This window comes from Accipiter gentilis, chromosome 6 (assembly GCF_929443795.1).
Source record: "Accipiter gentilis chromosome 6, bAccGen1.1, whole genome shotgun sequence".
Classification (NCBI taxonomy): domain Eukaryota; kingdom Metazoa; phylum Chordata; class Aves; order Accipitriformes; family Accipitridae; genus Astur; species Astur gentilis.
The window spans coordinates 44129436-44150658 of record NC_064885.1 but is presented as its reverse complement, the minus strand read 5'-3'; the positions used below and the strand labels follow the sequence as shown (position 1 = coordinate 44150658).

Sequence of the window (21223 nt, the reverse complement as noted above, 5' to 3'; positions counted from 1 at the left end):
GAGACCTCCCAAGTTTCACGACCTGCATAATACAATATGCTGATTTGCTTAAAACCCAACCCTGCGAGGGACCCAGCATGAGTAGATTTCAGGAGAGATTAAACACCACCACTGCAAAAATAGACTAGCAAAACTAATGTGCATCGTAGCGGGTAATACTGCGTGAAAGTTTGTAGGAATCACTTCTCTTGAAGGAGTAAATACAGAATGAGCTTTCAGAATGAATCTGATGGTTGTAGGATGTAACAGAAGAGGTTTATAGCAGTGAAGATTTCAGGCATCCAAACAAAGCTGGTGAGATTATTTCAATACAGAAGAGTGAGGCTGGGGAACGTCCTTTTTGTCACTGACTGTCTGGGACTGGATCCCTTTGCAGTGTCTTCATGGTTATACCCTGAACACCTGCGTTCAGGCTGTCATTTTCTGAACGCACCTCCACATTGTGTCTTGTTTGGGTGTTGCGGCAGCCTGTTACCAGCTCTTGGTTTTATCTTTGTTTTTAAATTTGTCCCACAGGTCTGCAGTGCTCTGCCATTTTTGTGCCTTGAAAAACAGGGATACGTTTCAGCAGTGGTGGTGAGGTGTAATGTGGGCAGGTCCAGATGCCGCTGTATTGCTGAGGATTCACCGGCTTCTGCTGCTTCCCCCATTATGTAAAGGACTGCCTTTGGATTACTATTATTAAAAAAACCACGGGCACTTTGCAGAAGCGGTGGAAGTGCAGGCAGGCACAGCTGTGAGTGCAGCTACAGCGTTGTGGAAAGCTGTTGGAGCAGCGTGCTGGAAATGAGATGCAGAGCTTAAACAGGGAAATTAATCACATGTATAATTAGAGTGAAATTTTCTGAAAATATTTTATATCTTTTTTAAAGGATATTTTTGGTTTTGCAGTGGGTATATTGTGAATTGGCTATGAAATCACTCCTGTTTAGAAAGAAGCATGGCAGTTTGCAGCTGTAGTCTGTTAGCGTTGCTCACGTCTCAGACACCGTAATTGCAATGCAGTGGTGTACGATCGCTATAAAGCCTCGTCAGAGCCTAAAGGAGGGGAAAGTGTGCTTCCCCTTCTAAAGCAAGCGATGTAGTATGAAGAGGAGAGACCTTCCCTTCTCCCTCCTGGTCCTTTTTCTGGCGCTTACCCCAGAGCCCTGCGCACATCTTGGCCCTTCACTCTCTGGCCGCATCCAGCTGCAGGCTGGGAGGGATGCTGGTCCCGTCGGCATGTCGGAAGGGCCGGGTGCCCTGTCTGAGCGGGGCGGGTGGGGGGATGCCAGGCTGGGGATGCGCTGCGGCCACTGGTGTCAGTGGGAGCTAAATGGCAGCCTTCGGGAGCGCAGGGGCTGGGGGTCCCTCCTGCAGCGGGTGCCCCCCGCGGGGCTCGGTCCCCAGGCTCTGGGCAGAAGGATCGGCGCAGCGGTGGTGCCTTGCCCGCTCTCGTGCCGCTTGTTTGCTTTGCCTGTTCTGTACGTTCCAGGTCAAATTTATTACGAACATGCTGTAGTAGTGCTTTGTGTCGTGCCTGTGCAATTTAGGGAAGAGCTTTATAAATTGAGCGTCAGACTGGCATCGCTCCTGCCACAGAGGCGCGGCTGGCAAGCGAGCTGTCTTTGGCCTCAGCTTACTTTGTTTGCAGATGTAAGCAACAGGTGATGGCAATTTCTCTCTCTTGAAATCACAAAAGCAGGATTTTATTTTTAAACTATAGCAATTCAGGTTTAAATATAGCACCTATAATGGAGAATTCTCCTGCATATTTACACTTGGGTGAGGACGCTAATTATCCAATTTAGATCACCATGCCAACCACCTCCCCTTTTCACCAGGTAGAAGAGACTTAAAATGCCAGTGCGCTGCAAAACCAAATGAAAATAGTTACATCTGGGTTTGGGGTTTTTTTGTATTTTACATGTGCATATATCTGCCTTAAAAGTTACATTTGGTATCTGAGAAGACGACTATGCTGTAGTCAACAGGGCAGTAAAGAGCGTGTGGGCAGGCGCTGGAGGCAGGGCAGAGCAAATGCCCCAGGCAGCAGCGACGGAGCCAGGGCTGACATGGTGGGAACACCCCTGCAGACAGCTGGGGCAGGTTTCTAAACAATTTTAAAATACATCAACTATGTAAAAAGTATATGATAACATACCTGGTGTCATACCTGGTGTCGTTCTTCTTGTGGTATTCCCTTTTTAGACTTGCCATAAATAACATCGACCTGTTTCAGCAGCTTTGCTGAACAAGGGCCGTGCCCTTTTTGTTTGTCCCCCCAGTTTGGATGCAGCATTTGACAACTTGCCTATTTTCTGTCATACCACACCAAAACAAATTGGAAGCCTGAAAATTTTATTAAATATTAATTATGCTGCAGTGCATCCATTAAACAGTTGCAGTGGAACCTGATGGCTCTTCAGCTTACTGCTTATTTTACTCATTGACTTGGAGCTACAGAGATGCTAAGCGCAGAGGCTGGACGGCAAAGGGACTGATTTTCAGACCGAGTCATTTACAGGGAGATTACACACTGTGAACAGAAATGTTGATAAAAGTAATCCTCGGTACCTGCAGCTGGTGAGGCTTTGTACAGCACTGCTTTGTTCACAGCCGCTTGCTGGTTGGCACTGTGTGAAGCTATAACGATAAATAGATTAAATCTTGCGTGTGTTTTACTTGATCTTGACATAAAGTCATTCATTTTACTCTTAAAATGTTAGTTATTATATGCTTGAGTAAGGATCGTACGGATTACTAGAGATTGCTCTAACAGGATTTTATGGCTTTAGGAGTTTAGAGAGAGCAGTTTCTGAAGTCCTTGCTAGAAGTGTCTTGTGGTTTCTAATACTGTCATTATCCACTTGCAACCGCTGGGAGATAACCGACTCTTGAAGGGGGCATTTAGTTTTCCTGTATAGGCCCAGAAAAATGCAATTCCCTCTTGTCCTGCAGTACAGCACTGGTTGGGGGGCAGGTGGAGGGTTAGTTGGGAAGAAATCCGGTGTTCCTCTATCTCAGTCTGCAGTTTGTGTGACTTGGGCGTGGCGATGGTGTAAATGTAAATATAAATAGTGATAAATTGATACATACAATGTGTCTATACAGACACGTGGATATACAAATATTTGTAATAATATGAATATCAATCCCAAATTGTATGAAAGGATTAGAAACATTTATATTTCTGTAAGCTGTTGATGCATTTGCCAATGGCTGTTACGAAGCAAAGATTCGGGGTGGTTTGATAGTCTCCGGCAGCCACCTTACCCCCAGCTTACAGACTCATTTGAGCTGGACAGACGCTTTGGTGATGCCACTGCGGGTGCAGCGCAGGAGGAGGAGGGTGTAAAGCAAAGTGGCGCAGGCGCGAACGTCCCAGTCCCCATCCCTGTGCCGCTGTTCCTGGAGCTGGGGATCATTCTGTGCTTCCTCTTGTTTCTCCTTGTCTGCTCCTGCTCGGGGTTGTGGGGTTTGAATTGCCGGTGATGACGGGGCAAGGGCTTGGCCGTGCTGGAGCAGAAGGTGCGTCCATCCCACGCCGCTGGCTGGGGGAGAGGCGAGGGCGAATCTCGAGCGTGTGCGCTGCCTCGGTCCCCGTGTGTGGGCTGGCAGGAGTGCTGAGCTCTCCCAGCAAAGCCTGGGGCAGCTCCCAGCAGACTTCAGAAACAGCGAGGCGGGTTTCGCCACTGTGCTGTTTTCTTTCCTTCTGGTTTCATGCTGGGAGTCTGCTTGCTCTGTTTTCTTTTTTCTTTCTTTTTTTTTTTTAAGCCTGTTGAACTTCATGGCAATACGACGGCTCCTCTGTGTTTCTTCCCGTACAAGTGCCATTAGAAGCGTAAGCCAAAGTGATAAATTAGAGGGTTTGAGACTTTTCTCTACAAGATACACACACAAAAGACGTCATTAAGTGGTCACTTCGATGTGTTTTATTGCTACACTGGATATGAAAAGATGCACAAAGATAATTAAAGAGTATAAACTTGTAGCCGAATCAATTTAATTACTATAACCAAGATCACACCATGCCAAAAAAGTGAGACAAAGCATCTTAGCAAATTCAAATGAGTCAGATTTCTCCTTTTGTAAAGGCACAGTAGGTGCCTGCAGGAGGCAGGGATCGCTGGTGCCATCGGGGCAGCGAAGCAGCGGGGTGCAGCCCGAGCAGGGACATGGGGGCTGCTGCCAGCGGGGCACCCGGCTGCGCCCCTAGCCCCCCGGCAGCACTGGCACTGCTGCAGTGGCGGCCGCTGGCTCCTGCTAGGTCCTGTCTCTGTCTGTGAGGCTGAGTTGGGAAATACTTGTTTTGTACCTATTCTGGTAGTGCAGATTTTGGCAAAGAGCTCCCAAAGTGACCAGGAATAACTGAAAAAGGCCTCTTACTGTTATTTTTTTCCTCCTTTATGTAATAGCAGCCATAAAATCATAGAAAGAAATAACACGATAAAGAAATAAATCAGTGAAGGGTACTTGGAAATAATTCTGCTCAGCCACTGATGACTTAATTTAGCCGAATGAATCACAATAATGCATTGCAAGAGCTGCAGCACAGCATATACATTACAGCTGGGCTTATCAGAGATGGATTAAAGTTGTCCTCTGGACCAGCAGACGTGATGAAGTGTGAAGCTGGAAGGAGACAGTCTCTGCTTTGGCTGCAGAGGCTCCTGCAGAGCTGGGTGCCTGCATGGGAGGGTGAACCCTTGGGAGGATGGAGGGGATGCAGGGGGAGGCAGGACAGCCCCAGGTTAAGGTCTTAGAGAAATAGCAGTCTTAAACGAAGCTTGAAACAGCTCTGAACCAAAGCTAAACCCTTTTCCAGAGCATGGCAGAGCTTTGATTGTTATTCCTGGAAGCAGGACTTAACCAAATATACTAAATTTATCTGCTAAACATTTACAGTGCTTTAAAAGCAGAAATTATTCACTTGCTTTCTTTTACAGGACCTTTAATAAGTTTAATAAATAAGTTTATAGTCAGAAATGAAATAGCTGCACTTACTTGCACCAGGTTGGCTGAGGCACTGTCCAGAGCCAGGTGGGGATGGGGATGGGGTGATCCCTGGGGTGCTCAGGAGCCGGCCCAGAGCTGCCAGGAAAACTCCTGCTTTGTGGGGACTTTAACACCAAAGCCCACTGGTGAATGGAGGAAGGTAAAGACCAGTGAAAGCAAAATTATACTGAGTCTTGTTGACACTGTGAGTTGGCTGGTTTGGGGCTTTGCAGAGGAGACTGGTTGAAACACAAGCGAGGAAAAGCGTTGGCGCCGATGGCACGGTGTGCATGCCATCGCTGCGCTGGTGTCACCGCTGGCTGTGAGCTCCCTTTGCTCTTGTGACGTTGTCACGCTCCCCACTACAAGTCCGCTCCCTGAGGGCTGAATAAATGCATGTTTCAGCTACCTAATGAAACCCAGGGCGTTTTTTTGTTGTTGTTAAAAATACTTTCTGCTTTTCTTTGCTAACACTTGGCAGCTATTGCAGTCCAGCAGAAAGCCTTACGGGGAGACAAATTCAAGCTGAATTGAAGGTTCTGGAAAGTTATTCAGATGATTTATTGTATTGTTGCTATTCATTAAAAATGTGTTCTTCACGAGAATTTTATTAATGTCAGTGCTGACAGAAATCTGTGCTTGGTGACGTGGGGCAGTGCAGGGCCGTACGGGGCCAGGGATGCTGGCTGGCTGCGCCCTGTAAGCTCCTCTCGGCGTGCATGGATGCAGCCTGGGGCATGGCCCCTCTCCTGGTATCACTTGGTGCCGTGGCCGTGCGGTGAACGCTCAGTGCCATGCTCCTCAGCTTCAGTGTTTTATAACAGGGATATTCAGCTGTGACTGGCCAGTGCGTGTTTATGTGAAATCCTTGTTTAATAGAAATTCAGCAGTTGTTGTCAATATTTATTCTCGTCTGCTGCTGTTCAATCAACCCCTATCGTGTTTTCTGCTGTTTTCCCTCTGCCAGCAGGGACTCTGCTGCGGCTGTCTGGCTGCCGGTCTCAGCGGGCCGTACCAGCTCAGCGCCGTGCCGTCCCCAGGCTGCCATCAGAGCGAGGCACTCACACCCTGCAGCTGCAGGAGGGGTTTACCTTGACCACTGTGTCTCTGTTCTTGGTTTGTAGGTTGGATTCTACCTTACTTAGAAGTTTTCTTCAATTATTTTGAGGCTAGTATTATAAAGGTGGGGCCAGTGGCAGCCTGCTCCCTTCTGCGGCCGCTGGAAGCAGGAGGTGGGACTGGTGGGGAGGTGAAATTGGGCTGTCACTCAGCAGGACATTTAGGGACGGTTTTCCAGACCAGCGAAGTGTGGTAGGACAGATCAAAGCATGGCGGTGATAATTGGGGAAACAGATGAGGTCTGAAGGGCAGCTTGAGCTGCTAATGAGGGGAGAGGCATAAAGTGCCGCATCCATCACTGTCAGCCTCTGCGCCTGCAGTTCTCTGACACTCCGCATGTTGCCGGGCCACTTGCTGTACTCCAGGACAAACTGTGTATTTCAAGGGGGGGGTGTTTTGTCTCTCCCAATTTTCCATGTGTTTGTTGTAGGCAGCTGCACTGGCATGCTTGCTCATGGGCTAGCCCGACCACGATGGTGCCAGGAACGTGGTTATTGTTTGTGGAAAGAAGAACCTGCTGGGTTTTGCCATGCTGTGGTGTATTTTCATTTTATGCATGGAAACCGCTTATAAAACCAGAAATACACAGATGCTTTTCATCTTTTTTACTTGGGCACAAAGCATTGATTATCCTGTCTCAGCATTTGCTCTTCTGCTGGTGCTCTGGAGCTGGTAGGCTTTCCTCCAGTGTGCCAGTGCTGCGGAGGAACCAGCAAAGGAATGCACTGCTTGAATGGCTCCAAAACCAACAAAATGCAGCAACGTCCCTCTTTATCCCCTCGGAGTGAAATCACCGTGGTGCAGGAGGTACGAACCACCGAGGCTGTGGGCAGATCTGGTTTTGACACGCTGAATCAGACTTCGGGCTGGAGCCCTGAGTGCCCCCATCCCTCTGCTGTCAGGAAAGTTGCCGGTTTGAAGTCGAGAGTGGTGTGTGCCAAGGGCCAGCCCTGCCAGGGCCTGCACATGGATCAGGGGCACTGGTGACCAGGCCAACTGCCTGGATTTTAGCGAGCTTTGGAACAGCCTAATTTAAAAAACAGAATATTTCTTTTTAAGGATAGATCCTCAGTATGGCTTGTGCAAAGTATAAAATCAAGTATTTTCATCCCAGGATGGATAACTGTACTTCTTGTTTAAAAGGCTGTTTGCCCACTGGGATGGAATGTTGTTAACAGGTGTGATTTACACCTCTCGTGGTAATCTGGTCCCCAATTAAGGGTTGTGTCACACAGTTATGTGCTCGCACCACCGGTGTGAGCAGCTAATGACAAAGCACACCTCGTTACTGTGCAGCGAGCGGCGGGTTTGTCTGGCTCAGCCTCTGGAGGAACCTCGGGGGACATGGCTGGGTGAAGGATATCCATACCCTCTTGTATGCCTCTTGGGGAGCAAAAAACAAGCTCCCCACGCATCTGGAGTGTGCAGTTTTAGACTAAAGAAAACGATCACAGCTGTTTCCCCTGGAAAAAGGCTGAATTCATTTTCACCTTTCACCTTAAGTGGAAAAACTGTGTTTGCAGAGGATGCAAGCACCAGCTCATGTGCTGCCATCGGTGTGGTGTCGGTGTGCCCTTGCCACAGCCCAGCCCTGGAGGGGGCTGAGGGGCCTTCACGGGGCCAATGCCCTCACCTCCTTCCTCTGAAGACACGCGTTTGCCACCGGCAGGCGTTCTGGTTGCACGTGAAAATTATTTGGGAGTATCCAGGCCCGCGCCGTCTCCTCAGCAGGCTGTCGGGTTGTGAGCCTGGCTGCGGTGGGGAGGTGCCACAAGGTCTGCCTTCACCGGCACAGATGGACAATCTGCCTGAGGGTTCGCTAGCAAGCATTGCTCCCAGCCGGTGGGTTTGGCGGTCAAGCAGCAGCAGGTTACAGTGTTGGACCAGCTCTGGGGAGAGGCACCCGCGGTCCCACAGCGACAGGGGGGCCATCGGCCATGCACCAGAGCGGCCAAGGCGCTGGCAGAGGAGCTGAGGTGCAGCGACTGCTCCTCCGGTTGTGTTGGGCTGGGTCTCGAAACAGGCTGTGCATCAACGTTGTGTAGTGCCTCAGCGATCGTGGTCCTGCCTCTGGATCGCTGCCTGGCTTCAGAGTCATAAGGGTAGCCATTGACTCACCAGGACTGCAGTTTGTATGCCTCAAGTCAGTAAAACGGATCCAGTAACTCTTTTCATTTAATATTTTAAAAGTTTATCTAAATGTATGCCTGGCAGGCCAGCTACTCTACAACAAAGCACGTGCAAACAGTTTATTTTTAAAAAGCAAACCACAGCTTACGTGTAGTTAAATGTTTTCCTGTAAAACATGTGGGCATCAGTATAAATAGTTTTACCATTTACAGGCAATATTCAGATTTTACATAACAGCCATCTTCCTGCTTGGATTTTAACGCGCCGAGCTCTCTGCTGTCGGAAGGAATTTACACTCCCTAAAAGAGGGAGGTGTTTGCATGTTTGTTTTGGATCAAAAATACTTAATCTGTTACAGCTGCGCTGTTCAGCGTGGCTGCTGGTTTGCCAGCTCTGGTTCGTGCGGATGCCAGTAGGTTGGGTACCCGCAGCACAGCGGGACCAGCAGTGCCGGTGCGGAGGTGCCAGCGACAGGCAGAGCCCCCCGGCCAGGAGGAGACGGCAGCGGAGCACCCTCTGCTGCGGCTGTTGTCATTCAGTATTGTGGTGCGTTCGGAATACCCAAAGTGATTGGTTTAATTATGTCAGTCATTAATAATTGTTAAATAGTATGGGACGGTAAATGTTCATGTGGTACGCTTGGGATGTGCAGTGCTCATAGGAATGTCTGCTGGCCACGAGAAACCTTTTCTTTTGCTTTTAGGAGGTAGTCTGTTAAATATTAGAGGGTTATATGTCTGATCTTGAAAAGCGGGACTTGGTAACTCTAACGGCACAGAAAAGCTTTGTTGAGTCTGTCGTAACGTTGCAGGTGGTTAAAGGCCGTGGTAGCGGCCAAAGGCCATCAGCAGAGATTACAGCGTGATTCTGGTCGACACTTTTATGTTTAAAAGCCAGGTTTGTTGCATCCTGTGGTGTGGAGGTTGTCTCATTGATTTAATGGTAGCAACGACAGCAGCAGTGCTGCATGCAAGATCACATATTTAACCATAATTTCACAAAACCACCTGAGGAAGAAAGGTTTACTCAAAACCCAGAGCAACTGCACAGGGCTGGTGTTTCTTTCATTTCAGTTTTATTTTGGAATAAGCAAGAGCAGAGTTTGGGCCACAGTTAGTGTTTCCCTGTGGCACTGGAGGGTTGTTTTTACCTGTTGCACACAACGTGCCCCACGAACACCTCCATCAAGGCGGGGGTCCGGCACCGGCTGCGGGCCATGCACCCTGGGGCAGAGGCGGCTCCTCGCACCCATCCTGCCCGCCCGCAGCCAGCTGTCATGGGCATCTCACTTTTCTCTCCTGCATCTCAAACCCTGTTGCTAAGCAACAATTTTTAATTGGACAATTAATTTGGCTTCAGGACATCCTGAGCAGCAATGTATGCTGAAAATTTCAATTGAAAGGCTGTAGTTCTGCTGTGTTTGTAGGTGACAGTCCCCTTTTTTAAAAATTTTGTTAGCTAAGGGGGCGAGGGGAGGCGGCTGCTCTCCCAGCAGGGCAGCACTGCGGGGATGCAAGTGATTGTCTCAGCTCTGAAGTGAGCGGCCAGCCCGTGGTCGGGGCGAGCAAGCCGCCCAGCATCCGCAGCCGGTGGCGTCCCCGCCGTGCCGCGCAGGGATCCACGCTCCTCCTCGTGCCGTGCCAGTGGGACGTTGTGGCTCTGCCTGCAGCGACGGGGCCAGCGCCGGGACCTCGGGGAAAGAGCACGGGTTTATTCCAGGGACGCTGTGGGAAGAGACAGGGTTCACGCCAGTAATATCTCCACAGGGAGCGAGTGGCACCTTGGTTCTCTTGGTTCTCCTCTGCCCCTGTGCTTCTAAGGTGATATTTTGATGGTATGGTGTTGGTGGATTGATGAAAAACAAGAAGCTTTCCCATTCGCTTTTGTGAGCAGTAGTCCTTGTATAAACATGCGCAGAGTGGTATAGCAAGTGCTTGGTAACTGGGGTTGTGCTACCGCAGTGGTATAAAAATAGCATAAATAAACAGACCCAGCAGGCTGGCGCAGCTTAGTTTTAAGACTTTCCCAGACTAACTGCATTTATGAAACTTGTTGGTGCAGATGTGTTTACTTCAGATACGTGGAGGGTGGTCAGTGATACCTAACTCCAGCAGCATAGAGGAAAAACTCCGTATGCCGTGGAGTAAGGCAACTTGCTCTGGTTGAAGTAAGGGGTCAGACCCATACAGGGGACATGCAGAGTGAATGGTACACACCAGCTTGCTGAGTCTCTTTGTTTTTTCTGGTTTTATATTGCCGCAGAAGGATAACCTTAAGGAACGATGGCAGGATCACGGTGCTCAGTATGCACTCTCCACTGTTTACCAAAATGATGGTATTAACTGTGAACTTTATTTAGTCTCTGTCCCTTCAAAATTCTTTGTATTTCTGCTTTGGCTGTGCCCAATCTAATGTTTGCTAATCCTCCCAAATAACTCTTCTGCAAAGGATGCCCCCTCTGCAAAACTGCAGGCATCCTAGCACTATCAGTCTGTCTAATCACTGGTAACATTACAAATAGAAATGCAAACACCACGTCACCTCTCTGCCGCTCTCCCGTCATGTGGGTTTGGTTGCAACCGCACTGTGCCGAGCGGTGTCCCCCCATGGCTGCACGCACCCCGTCACAGTCCAGAACCTGTCTGGATGGTAGAGGGAATACTGACGACAGTTACATGTTATGTTACTGCAAATAGCGTCCCTGTGGAAATAATCAAACGCAGGGAAAGCCCTGCTTTGGGAACCTCAGCCTGAGATTCAGGGGGATACTGGAGGTGGATGCGGTGGGCTCCCTGGGGCTCCTTCTGGGAGAGGAGGGTTCATGTTGGGCATCGCATTGGGTGATGGCACCACAGGTGCCAGGCCACGGCGGGGTGGTCTGGGTGCTCCCTGCCTTCCTGTACCCTGCCAGGATTCGGTGTGGAAAACCTCCCGTTGCCTGCGTGCAGGGTTTCTGAGGACAGGGCGTCCTGGCTTTGGCAGTGCCCCTGCGTGGGGGCTGCTCTGGGATCCCACAGGTCCCTCGTGCAGGTGGGGTCCTGATGGGTTGTGCTGGGGGGAGTAATGACCTTGCGAGAGCAGTTTGCTAATTAGACCTTATTTATTAAATCACCAGGCTGTGCTTTCCAAGAAAGTTGTAGGCTGGAGCCAAGTCCACCAGGGTGATGATTTTGCTCTTCTTCCTTTGCATGACAGATTAGACAGTGTTTCTAAAGACAGGTATTGGAAAGTAATTGTTTTGAATTTGAATTGGTTTAAAGTTTGTGAGTACTGAAAGCCATGGATGTTTGCAAGTTCTTAAAACAGCTTTGAAAGCCTAATAGCAACTGCTCAAAGTCAGGGACCTGGTTTTCAGACCCTGGTGCAGATACTTCCACAAAGTGTGTGCACTTTGGCCTGACTGTGCATGAGATTGAGGGTTCTCATGCACCATACGGGAGCGGAGGTAGAAACCCGCAGCTGCATGCTGGAGATGCCAGGGTCACTGGTGCAGAAGCTGGACCCGATGCTACCCCGAGGTCTTCTTTGCAGATTGCATGGTTGGACAAAGGCAGCTTGGGTACCGTTAATTTGTAAACCCACCCGGTGTCAGCAGTGAGGTTGCTGCCGTGATCTCTGCTGCTGCAGTGGGTGAGGGGAAGGCTCGCATCTGGCCTTTGAAAGACTGTTTGCAGGGCACAGAGGATTTTGCCCAAAGCCGTGGGCTGTGCTGGGGCTGTGGGTGAGCATCGGAGCTGTGGCAGCACCGCGCTACGTGCCTCAGCGCTGCCGGTGGGTCACGCTTCTCTGCTGGGCGGCAGAGCAGTTGCACAGAGGGCTCTGCAGCACGCTAAGCTCAAATTATCTTCTTGTTAATTAGCTATTGACTTCTGCTGATATTTCCATTAAATATTCCCTCAAGGAAAAAGTAAAAGTTGTTAGTACCCATATTGCCTAAGCCGTAACTGCAGCAGATGAAGGAGTTTGCAATCTCAGAAGTGAATCCCAAGAATACCTTTTCATTATTAAACATGCAATCAGGGTATTTTCTGGAAGGGAATTATTTTCAGAGAACAAGAATTTCCAATGTATTTCTAACATTTAGTGTGGGATCTGAAAAGCGGGACGTGCTGCACTTCACAGAAACATGGTGGTGTAGAGGAGAACATGGTAGTGACCTCACAGAAATGGACTCATTTTTTGCTCATCTATGTGAAGGTCTTAAATATCTAGGTGTAACATCATCGTTTGTCAGATGATCAAAGTCTTGTAGAAATACTTACGCTGTATTTTCAGAATGCAGAATTTGGGGGGTGATTTTTCCAAGACAGGATTGACTACAGTTTCTTTTTTGTCTGAGTTTTCCATGTTTTCTTTTCCACAATTCTGCAAATATTCACATGAAATGCCTCCTGCTTTGTGGGGAATAAAACCAAATTGCATAACTGGGAGATGTTTCTGGCAGTCTGTGGGAGGGCGCCCAGGGGACAGGTACGTGTCCCTGCTCCCCTGAAGGCAATGGGAAGAAAAACTCCTGACCTGGCTCTTGATCGCCAGACCTTGATTAACTCAGCACTGCACCTCAATGAGGCATTACAGGAGACTTGACACTGCTGGGGTCAGGCACACGTGTCCAGGCTGCGGCCAGGGCATCCTGATCCCGCCACCAGAGCGGACTGCTCTTTACAGTGTTTTTGAGCAATGAAAGTGAAATGTACAGAATAGGAGATAAATTTGTATATTAAAAACTAAGACAAAAATGGAGAGCTAGCATAAGTTTAGAAGATTTACTTCTGTAATGAGAGCAGAAGCAAATGTGTACTTGTCGCTGTATTTCAAGTAAGACTTTAAAAGTTTGTGTAGTAGCTGCTGTTCACTAAAAAGATTATACTTCTTCCTGGTATTTTACCAATAATTTAAATGGAAATCTGCATGTCTAAAATGTGTCTGCCCCAATAAATAATTATTCTTCTGCAAGAGAATTTGAAAAATAAAGTAAAAACCCCACATTTCCATGTGTTTGGGAAGTGGTAACATAACACAGAAAGGTTCCCCTGCCTTCACTCCATGCTTTCCATGTCGCAATGGTTTCCCAAATACAAAGGCAAGTGCTGTTGTCTGGCACTGAGAGAAGGCAGGGTGTATGCTGAGAGGCAGCACTACTCATTTCCACCTGTCTAGGGAAATAAATAGAAAACTCAAAGAAAACAGGCATTTTCTGTCAACAAATGAATAAAAAAAGTAAATATTTTCCTACACACACATTTTATTAATTCATATTTCCAACTAAAACATCATCAGCACAATAATCTGACTAGCAGTTTTTATAAAAAGGTGGTAATCTTCAGGAAAAAAATCTAGATTTCAGGGTTTGGTGTGTAGCTCAACCCCTCCCCCCCCCCCCCCCCCCCCCCCCCCCCCCCCGAGATTAGCAATAACCAATTTTTTAAGGTATTCAGTGCTCTATGTGTTTGGGGGATTATTTTTTATTTCTTAGGCAGCTGTGCAAGGGTCAAAAAGCCGTATTTGGTGGCTTCTGTGTAGCATCCCAGTGTCCGTGGTCATTCAGGATCGCCCACCCCTGCGCCGGCTCCTCGTGCAGCATGGCAGCTCCCATTCTTCTGCAGTTGCCATCTTTGCAGCTGCTCCCTGTTTGGCTTTTTTCACTTAGCCGGATGCCGCGGTTTTGGCCAGGATGCAAACCCAGCTTCCCCGGAGCATTGGCGGGTGCCGATGCCGTCTGGCAGCGCTGGCGCAGGCAGCGGTGTGTGCTGAGTGCTTGCGAAGCCAGTGGCAAGTCTGCTAGAGCCCTCGGAGTGTGGGACCTGCCTGTGAGCGGCAGGGAGCGAGTGGCAGATGAGTACCTCTGGGCATTTTTGGGGTGGAGGTGTAGTGTGTCCCCACAGCCAGGCCCAGCTGCCTGCTTCGGGGCACGGGAATTGCACCAGCTCAGCATCACACACTGGCGTGAGAAGGGCTCTCGGAGATGCTGCTGGAAGGAGGAGTGGTGCAGAAGGTAACGCGCAGGTAGATCACCTTGCAAACAAATGTCTTTTCTTGGCACAGCCCTTGCAAGCCCTCACTGCTTCGTGACATTTGCACGGCGTTCAGATTAGGCACGTATTTAGAGGTGAGCCTGATCCAGCAGGCAGTGAGGGCAGACGGACGCACAGAGCCCCCGGGGCGATGCTCGGCCCGTGGCCTCCCAGCTCCCTCCCTCTTGCCTCCCCAAAGGGTGATGAGGAGGCAGCCAGGACCCCCCACGGCTCCCCCCCCCAGCTCATCGTGTGCTTGCCATGTGCTTGGCTCAGCGAACTGTAAAAACACGGGTATGGGAAGCTTTGAAGAGCGAGGCAGGAGGCGTTACCGCAGAGAACGGCACCCTCACCCCCCTGCTCCCTTGGGGTGGCTAATGCCAGACCCAAGCCTAGAATTGGGGGGGGGGCACCTCCCAGGGCCCACACAGGTCCCTGGGCAAGCGAGTGCTACCCACTCCTCATCCCCATCCCAGTCCCCATCACCTGCTTTCGCCGAGGCTAGACAGCTTAAAATACTGCAGACATCACGCTGCCCCAATGCAATGACAGTCAGGCTGGCTGTTTCGTTCGGCCTGGGCTCTCTGCCTGAACGTTGTTGATACGATAGCTGGAGAAAAACATCATGTGAGAGTGACCCGCACGTCCTCCCGCTCCGGCATTCCTGCTGGGAGGACGCCGGGCCGAGCTCGCCCTTGTCCTCCTCGCCCCGCAGGGCCTGTCGGCGAGCAGGGCGTGCGCAAAGGCCGACCGCGGCGCGCAGGGCCGCGTTCCGGCAGCACCGCCGCCGTCGGGAGCGCGGTACCCACGGGTGCTGGTCCGTGACAGCAGGGCTGCTTAGCGGGGACACGTGCAGGGAGAGCGCTGGCGCTGCCCTGCGCGGCTGGCAGGCGAGGCCGCGGCAGGGCCACAAAGCTCGGCTCGCTCGGACCGGTGGGCCTCGGGCACCGCAGCGGGTCCGTGTCCGCGCCTGCCTCCCGTCGCACCGGCCTGGCCTCTTCTCCTCATGGCTGCTGGCTGGGAGCCACCGCTCCGGCCGTCAGCTGCGGCGTGAGTGAGAGCCGGCTTTCTTGCGGCAGGAGTCCTGGGCGCAGGAGTAAACGCGGCCTGTCGGCAATGGGGTTTTTTTTGCCCAAATATCACAGCGCCGCGTGGGTGTCCCCCCCCCCCCCCCCGCTTTGTGTCACACTGCCCACCCCGAGTTTCACTGCTGGCTCTGCCCGTGGCGGAGGCCTTGTCCCTCTTGTCTGGAGGGACCGGAGATCTGCGGCAGGCCTCTGCTGAAGAGCGTGCCTGAGGAGCCTCAGGAGCATTTTTAATAATTTTTAGTCCAGCAGGATTCTGGTAAAACCCTAACAGTGTGCTGGTAAGGCATTTCAGGACACTGCCAGCATGCTCAACTTCCACTTCTCTGAACTTACTTGCTTACAGTAATCATTTTTTTGTGATTGAAAAAACAGCAAAGGATTCAGGAAAGATTCAGTGATTAAAATCCGCCTGAAACTCTGTTGACCAAAGTTACCAGAATCTAGTGAAATACTAATTAAGAAACTACTTGCTCACAGTATAAAGGAGGTGAATGCAGTCCATGTTCTCGATCGAGATTTTTGACAGTGGTTTTCAGCGTGTTTTCCGACTCCTGAGCGCTCTGTGGACCATTTCTAAAGGTCCATGGCATAAAAGAAAGGCAAGAAACCCTGTTCCCAAACAGAGAAGTCTGCTTTTCTTATGGAAAATTTGCTAAGATCTGAAAATTAAAAAAGATTGAAGGTTAAACACTGCAGTAGGCTCCAAAACGACATGCAAACAAGAAAGGTGTAAACTTTTTGATGGTAGCTAATGATCACTAAGCATAAGCATATTTTACCTGGGGACATGGTATATTCTTGTAGTCTTTAACTCAAGATTAAATTGTCTTCCTTAAAGATTAGCTACTAAGCAAATAGAAATGATGGCCTTGATGGGAAAACAACGGAGGGGGCTCCTTGTTTCCAAGGAGCCAGAGGATGTTGCATTAGACCACTGGAATGGTTTCTTCTGGCCTTAAAGCATTTGAGTCTATGAAGTACATTAAGCGGTCATGATGTCCAACGTGTATTGCCAGACTTCAGATCCAGTCTGGAGAGGTGCGGAGCAGCCTAAACCCCACCACTGAAATAAGGACATTGAGTTTAATCTGCCTTTCAGAATCAGGTTTGTTAATTGCTCCTGTCTGATTCCAGCAACACATGTTGTAGTTTCATGTTACTCATTTAGCAGTAATTAAGTCTGATTTTTACACTGTGCTAATGTAAGATATCATCTTCCAGGCAGCTAGTAAATGTGCAATTTTGCCCTGTGTTACTTAGTGGTAGCAACAATTAACACAGGTTTTAGTATCAAGAGAAAAGTTGACATAAATAAAGCTGTTCCAAAGTGCCTGCCTTTTACCTACCATTTCATATAATTGTGAAATGCTTGGGGGTGCTGAAATGATGTTGGTTTATTTGTGCAAAATGACTTAAATCCCGAACTGTGTTGTCAGTAAGGCATTAAAGGAGAGAACTGAGGGTCGTTTTGTCCGAAAGCATCCCCCCAGGCTGAAAGCCTGCTTTCCCCACAGCGAAGGCGTGCAGTGTGGACAAGCCGGGTGGCAGATGTCATTCCGGCTGGCCTGCCCCAGGCTGCGCTGGCCCCTGCGCAGGTCTGGCCGCTGCTCCGGGCTGTCAGGTGCTGGCTTTGGTCCCCACGGACACGGGTGGGTGCAGCCCTGCCGACAGCGCCCCGCGGTGCCGGAGATGTCCCGGGAGCTCCCATGGGTGGAACAGCAACCAGCATATGCACATATGCGTGCATGTATACATGTGTATGCACACATACAAAAACACGGTTTCAATTCGTAGAACAGTGACTAAAATTCACACTCCATAAACACCGAGTCCTGTTGCCACCGTCAGTTCGTCTTTCCTACTTATGAATCGTTAATGTTTGTTACTGAACTATCCTAATCCTTATTTGCAGTAGGAAACTCCATTCCCCTGTAAAAATATTTTCTCAGGCTGCACATGCCTGTCTTATCTGTAGTATAGTTGTGCTTTTAGCTCCTGTGCATTATCTGGCCCCTATCTTGATTGCTTTCCAACATTTGGAGCTGCGTTATTAGGGAGATTTTCTTGGAAGTGACTTCAGTGGTCCTTTCCGTGCGTCAGCTCTGCCGAGGACAGCCCGTGGCACCCCTCAGTCCAAGGAGCAAATGCCCGCAGAAGCCCCGTCACGGGGCTGTGTAAGGGGAAGGCAAAGGCCTCACGCAGAAGGGCTTGCGGGACCCCCCTGACGCTTGCCGCAAAGGAGAGGGCTGACGTCTGCAGCCCCGCGGCCCAGGGCCAGCAAGGCGGCAGCGAGCACGGCACGGCCGAGCGCAGGGGCTTCTGTTCGCCTGCGCCTTCCCGCTGTGACTGGCAGCGGTCGCTCAGCTCCTCTGCGTTGTCTCCGGGATTGTGTAATGGAAAATGCATTTCATTCAAGGAAATGCGCTCGGGGATTATGAACGGGTGCTGGGAAAGATGAACTTTCTTTGCCGTTCATTACAGTAGTGGTGTGCATATACATGGGGCTTTCTGTCATCTTGGTGTATAGCCTAAAGATATCCACAAAACTTCAGGTATTTTTCTTTGTTTCAGGTATATCTTCCTATGCAAGGATCACTCAGATGTCAGTTGAATAACTATGAAAATGAGTTTCAGAGCTTCGGACTGCCAGCAGGAGTGATGAGTTGGGAGGGGGGCAGCAGCAAACCATTTATCCCAGCCTTAAGGGGAGACAAAAATCATCGTACAAATTAGATTTCTGGCAGATCTTATAACAGGAATACATTTTAACTTTCTGAGCAAAACTGCTGTATAAGGTCAAACTATATTGAATGAATTTGTTTCCTGATAAAAATGGTTTCTTACTTAAATTAAGGCTGTCTTTTGCCTTGTCATTGTTCCTGTTTGGATTTATTTCAAAGATGAATGAGTAAAGGAAAAAAAATGTAATTTAAGGAATCTGTTTTTTTCCAGAAAAGGATTCAGTTCTCCTTTTCTTTTTTTATTTTATCGTTGTCATCCCTTTAGTGAAAGTATGGGCTCCAGTGTTACAATTTTAAAGAACAGTTAGCGTGTAAAGCTTCCATATTAATGAATTTGCATTTTCTGAAGTCTCATGGCACGCGAGATCACAGCTCACATGAAAAGCCATGAGAAGAGAGGATTCCCTTCTGCAGGAGAGGGGGTGTCTCTTCCCTGACCTCCCTGTGCCGCACACCATGCCTGACCAGCCGTGCAGCAGTGCCCTGCACTCTGGCTGTGCCTTTAATTTTAGAGGTTTTTACAATGGAGCCACAGCTGGGGGGACTTGGGGCGAGTTTTCAGAAGTCACCTTCATGCCCAGCTCCCTGTACCCCAGCTGCCCCCCTCCCAGCTGGGACCTCCCAGAGCAAGAGACCCCATCGAGAATTCACCAAGCAAGGGTGTCTTATGTGCGAAGCTGGTTTACTTGGTAACAAGGAGGTACAGTAGGGTTTGGATATACATTGTACATCGAATTATTTTTTATTATTTCTTGATGTCAATGGTTGTCAAATTGATGAATGTGCTCTCATCCAAATAAAATCAGTGCATGAAATTTGTTGTTTACCACATCTGAATTTAATGGAAAATTTAGAAACAAGTCAATTCTGATTTTCTTGTTTGGTTTACACAATTGCAACAAAAATGCGTCATATGTAAGAGGTCCTCGTCAAAGATGCTGTATTCCAGGTCTAGTGAAAGCACAGAGCTGGTGCTGCTTTCCTGGTAATAATGCTACTTCGACCGCACATCTTGCTGTGTGCTCAGGGCTTCTTGTGCCCCTGCACAGCAGAAAGAGAAGCGAGCCTTGAACGTTGTCAGAGTAGCACGTGAGCTTTTGTAGGCTCGCTGCTGCAGTGAGACCACGTTTCTTTTGCTGGGTTTCTTTTGCCGGGTTTCTGGCTCTGCAGCCGCCTGCTTCCCGGAGGCAGGTCTGTGGGCAGGGGAGCCGTTCCGAGTCCCCATGGGCATAGCTTTCACTGAGCAAAAATGTGCTCATAGAAGATGGGGATGCTGTACTTTGAAAATAACTGATGTTTGCTCGCCTTCAGCAACTTCTAAAACAAACTATTTTTTAGAGTTGTACTGCAGAAATACATAATTTAGAAAAGTAAAGCAAGCAGCAGATACTAGAACTGTCAAGTTGCTCTGGTCAGTATGTGATAGCCTAGAGAAGTAGCCGAGGGTGTTCCTCCTAGGTCTGTAGCATCTGTTGTGTTTGGTTTAGCCGATGACATAAGGAGCAAAGATAGGCCTATAGCTTCTAAGCCAATTGTGTCAATTCTCTTCTTCAGGGTCGATGTTCAAGGGAAAACTGCAAATATCTTCACCCACCACCACACTTAAAAACACAGCTGGAGATAAATGGACGCAATAACCTGATTCAGCAGAAGAACATGGCCATGCTGGCCCAGCAGATGCAGCTTGCCAATGCCATGATGCCTGGTGCCCCGTTGCAGCCTGTGGTATGTGCGCTTTTTGGCTTTGATCAATGAGTACAATGAGCTGTAGTAGAAGTCAGTTAGCAGGTGTGCTTACATGCCTGTAAAATCCCACAAATGCCAGTAACTGGTGCAGAAATCAAATACAATGAAATGCTGGTCTGTATGTCTTTGTACTGCTTAATTCTCCCCTTGCCTGCAGTAATACTGTTAATTTAATTAATTTTGTTATTCTTTTGCTAATTTAATTCATTTTTTGCAACTTCTTTCTTAAAATTAAGAAAGTAAGTGATCCGCATGGGATTTTCGTAAATAGACGTTTCCTTTGCAATTTCACGTGCTCTAGGAAATTCCTGGGTTTGAGAAGATTCCCACTGGATGTTTTCCATTCACTCAGGGGAACCTTCTCAGGAAATTACTTGCTGGAATTGGACTTTGATTTTTACAGCATATTGTCAGGCAGAGCAGAAAGCTTGCCCCAAGTGATATATGGTGCATGTCAGTCTGACCTGCTCGATCTACAGCTCAGGGTTAGCAGGAAGAAGTAGTGCAGATAATCGTACTTTCTGCAAAAAAACAAGGGGTGAGGGAAGGAGAATCTATCAGAAATCTCTCATCTGGTCCCAGTAAAATGTGATCATATATTGCATCATATCTGTTCCTCTTATACCTTAGGAAGTAAGCGCAGTGCAGTGTTCCACAAAGCTGAATGCCGTGGCTGAGATTCTGGCTCTGCAGTAATACCTCGTTTCAGCGAATGTAAGGGTGATTGGCATCAACCTGCCATGCACATACGCATTTGGGAGCTGAACACCCTGTGCCAGATCCGTCTCTAATGCAATCCAGAGAGGCCATTTGAGCTAACCTATGGATAAATTTGGCCCAGAACCGTTTTGATATAAATTTCTAGCTCAGACATTAGAGGGTACTGATTAATGTATGAGCGAGACTAGCACTGATTAATGTATGAGCAAGGCTGGTATCTTCTACATAAAAATGCAAACAATGCTCCCCTGGCTGAAGCTCTCTCTTTCAATGAGTAAAATGGCAGCAAAGGGAAAAATAAGTTGAAAAATATATATGAAATCAATATATCTGCATTAGCACTTCTCTGACTGTTCTTTCATTCCTTTCTTGCTGGCAAAGGTAGAATTTAGGGAGTTTCATTTACCTCTAGATACCCTCTGTTAGGAAACCTATATTCATTCTTTTAGATGAGTTCTTCAACTTTTATTTCAAAAGACATAGTGGCAATTAATGCCCCTCAAAATATAGCTAAATCCTCAGGAAAAATCATCTCAGCAGAAAGGACTCTCATACTTATGCCAAATGGTTATTTGGCCCCACGTTTTGTGGGTCTACAGAATACCAGTAAATATTCTGTAGCTTCTTATTTGATTCAGTTAATGTAACTCTTTCATAGAGCTTTATGCCTCGGCTGTTTCAAGAAAGA

At 48.6% G+C, this 21223-nt stretch overlaps 1 protein-coding gene across 20 annotated transcripts in view; it reads left to right on the top strand.

Annotated features, from left to right (window-relative positions):
• The window catches only part of MBNL1 (muscleblind like splicing regulator 1), a 108473-nt gene that overhangs the window by 57993 nt on the left and 29257 nt on the right, over window positions 1-21223 (top strand). For 17 of the 20 annotated variants that reach the window (XM_049803841.1, XM_049803862.1, XM_049803843.1 and 14 more), the window contains one exon: window positions 19624-19794. The exons of 2 other annotated variants lie outside the window; for them this stretch is intronic. In XM_049803841.1, the coding sequence (XP_049659798.1) occupies window positions 19624-19794 (171 nt within the window). Of the gene's footprint in view, window positions 1-17634; window positions 17881-19623; window positions 19795-21223 lie in introns of those variants that run through there. One more of the 20 variants, XM_049803848.1, reaches the window with a different exon arrangement.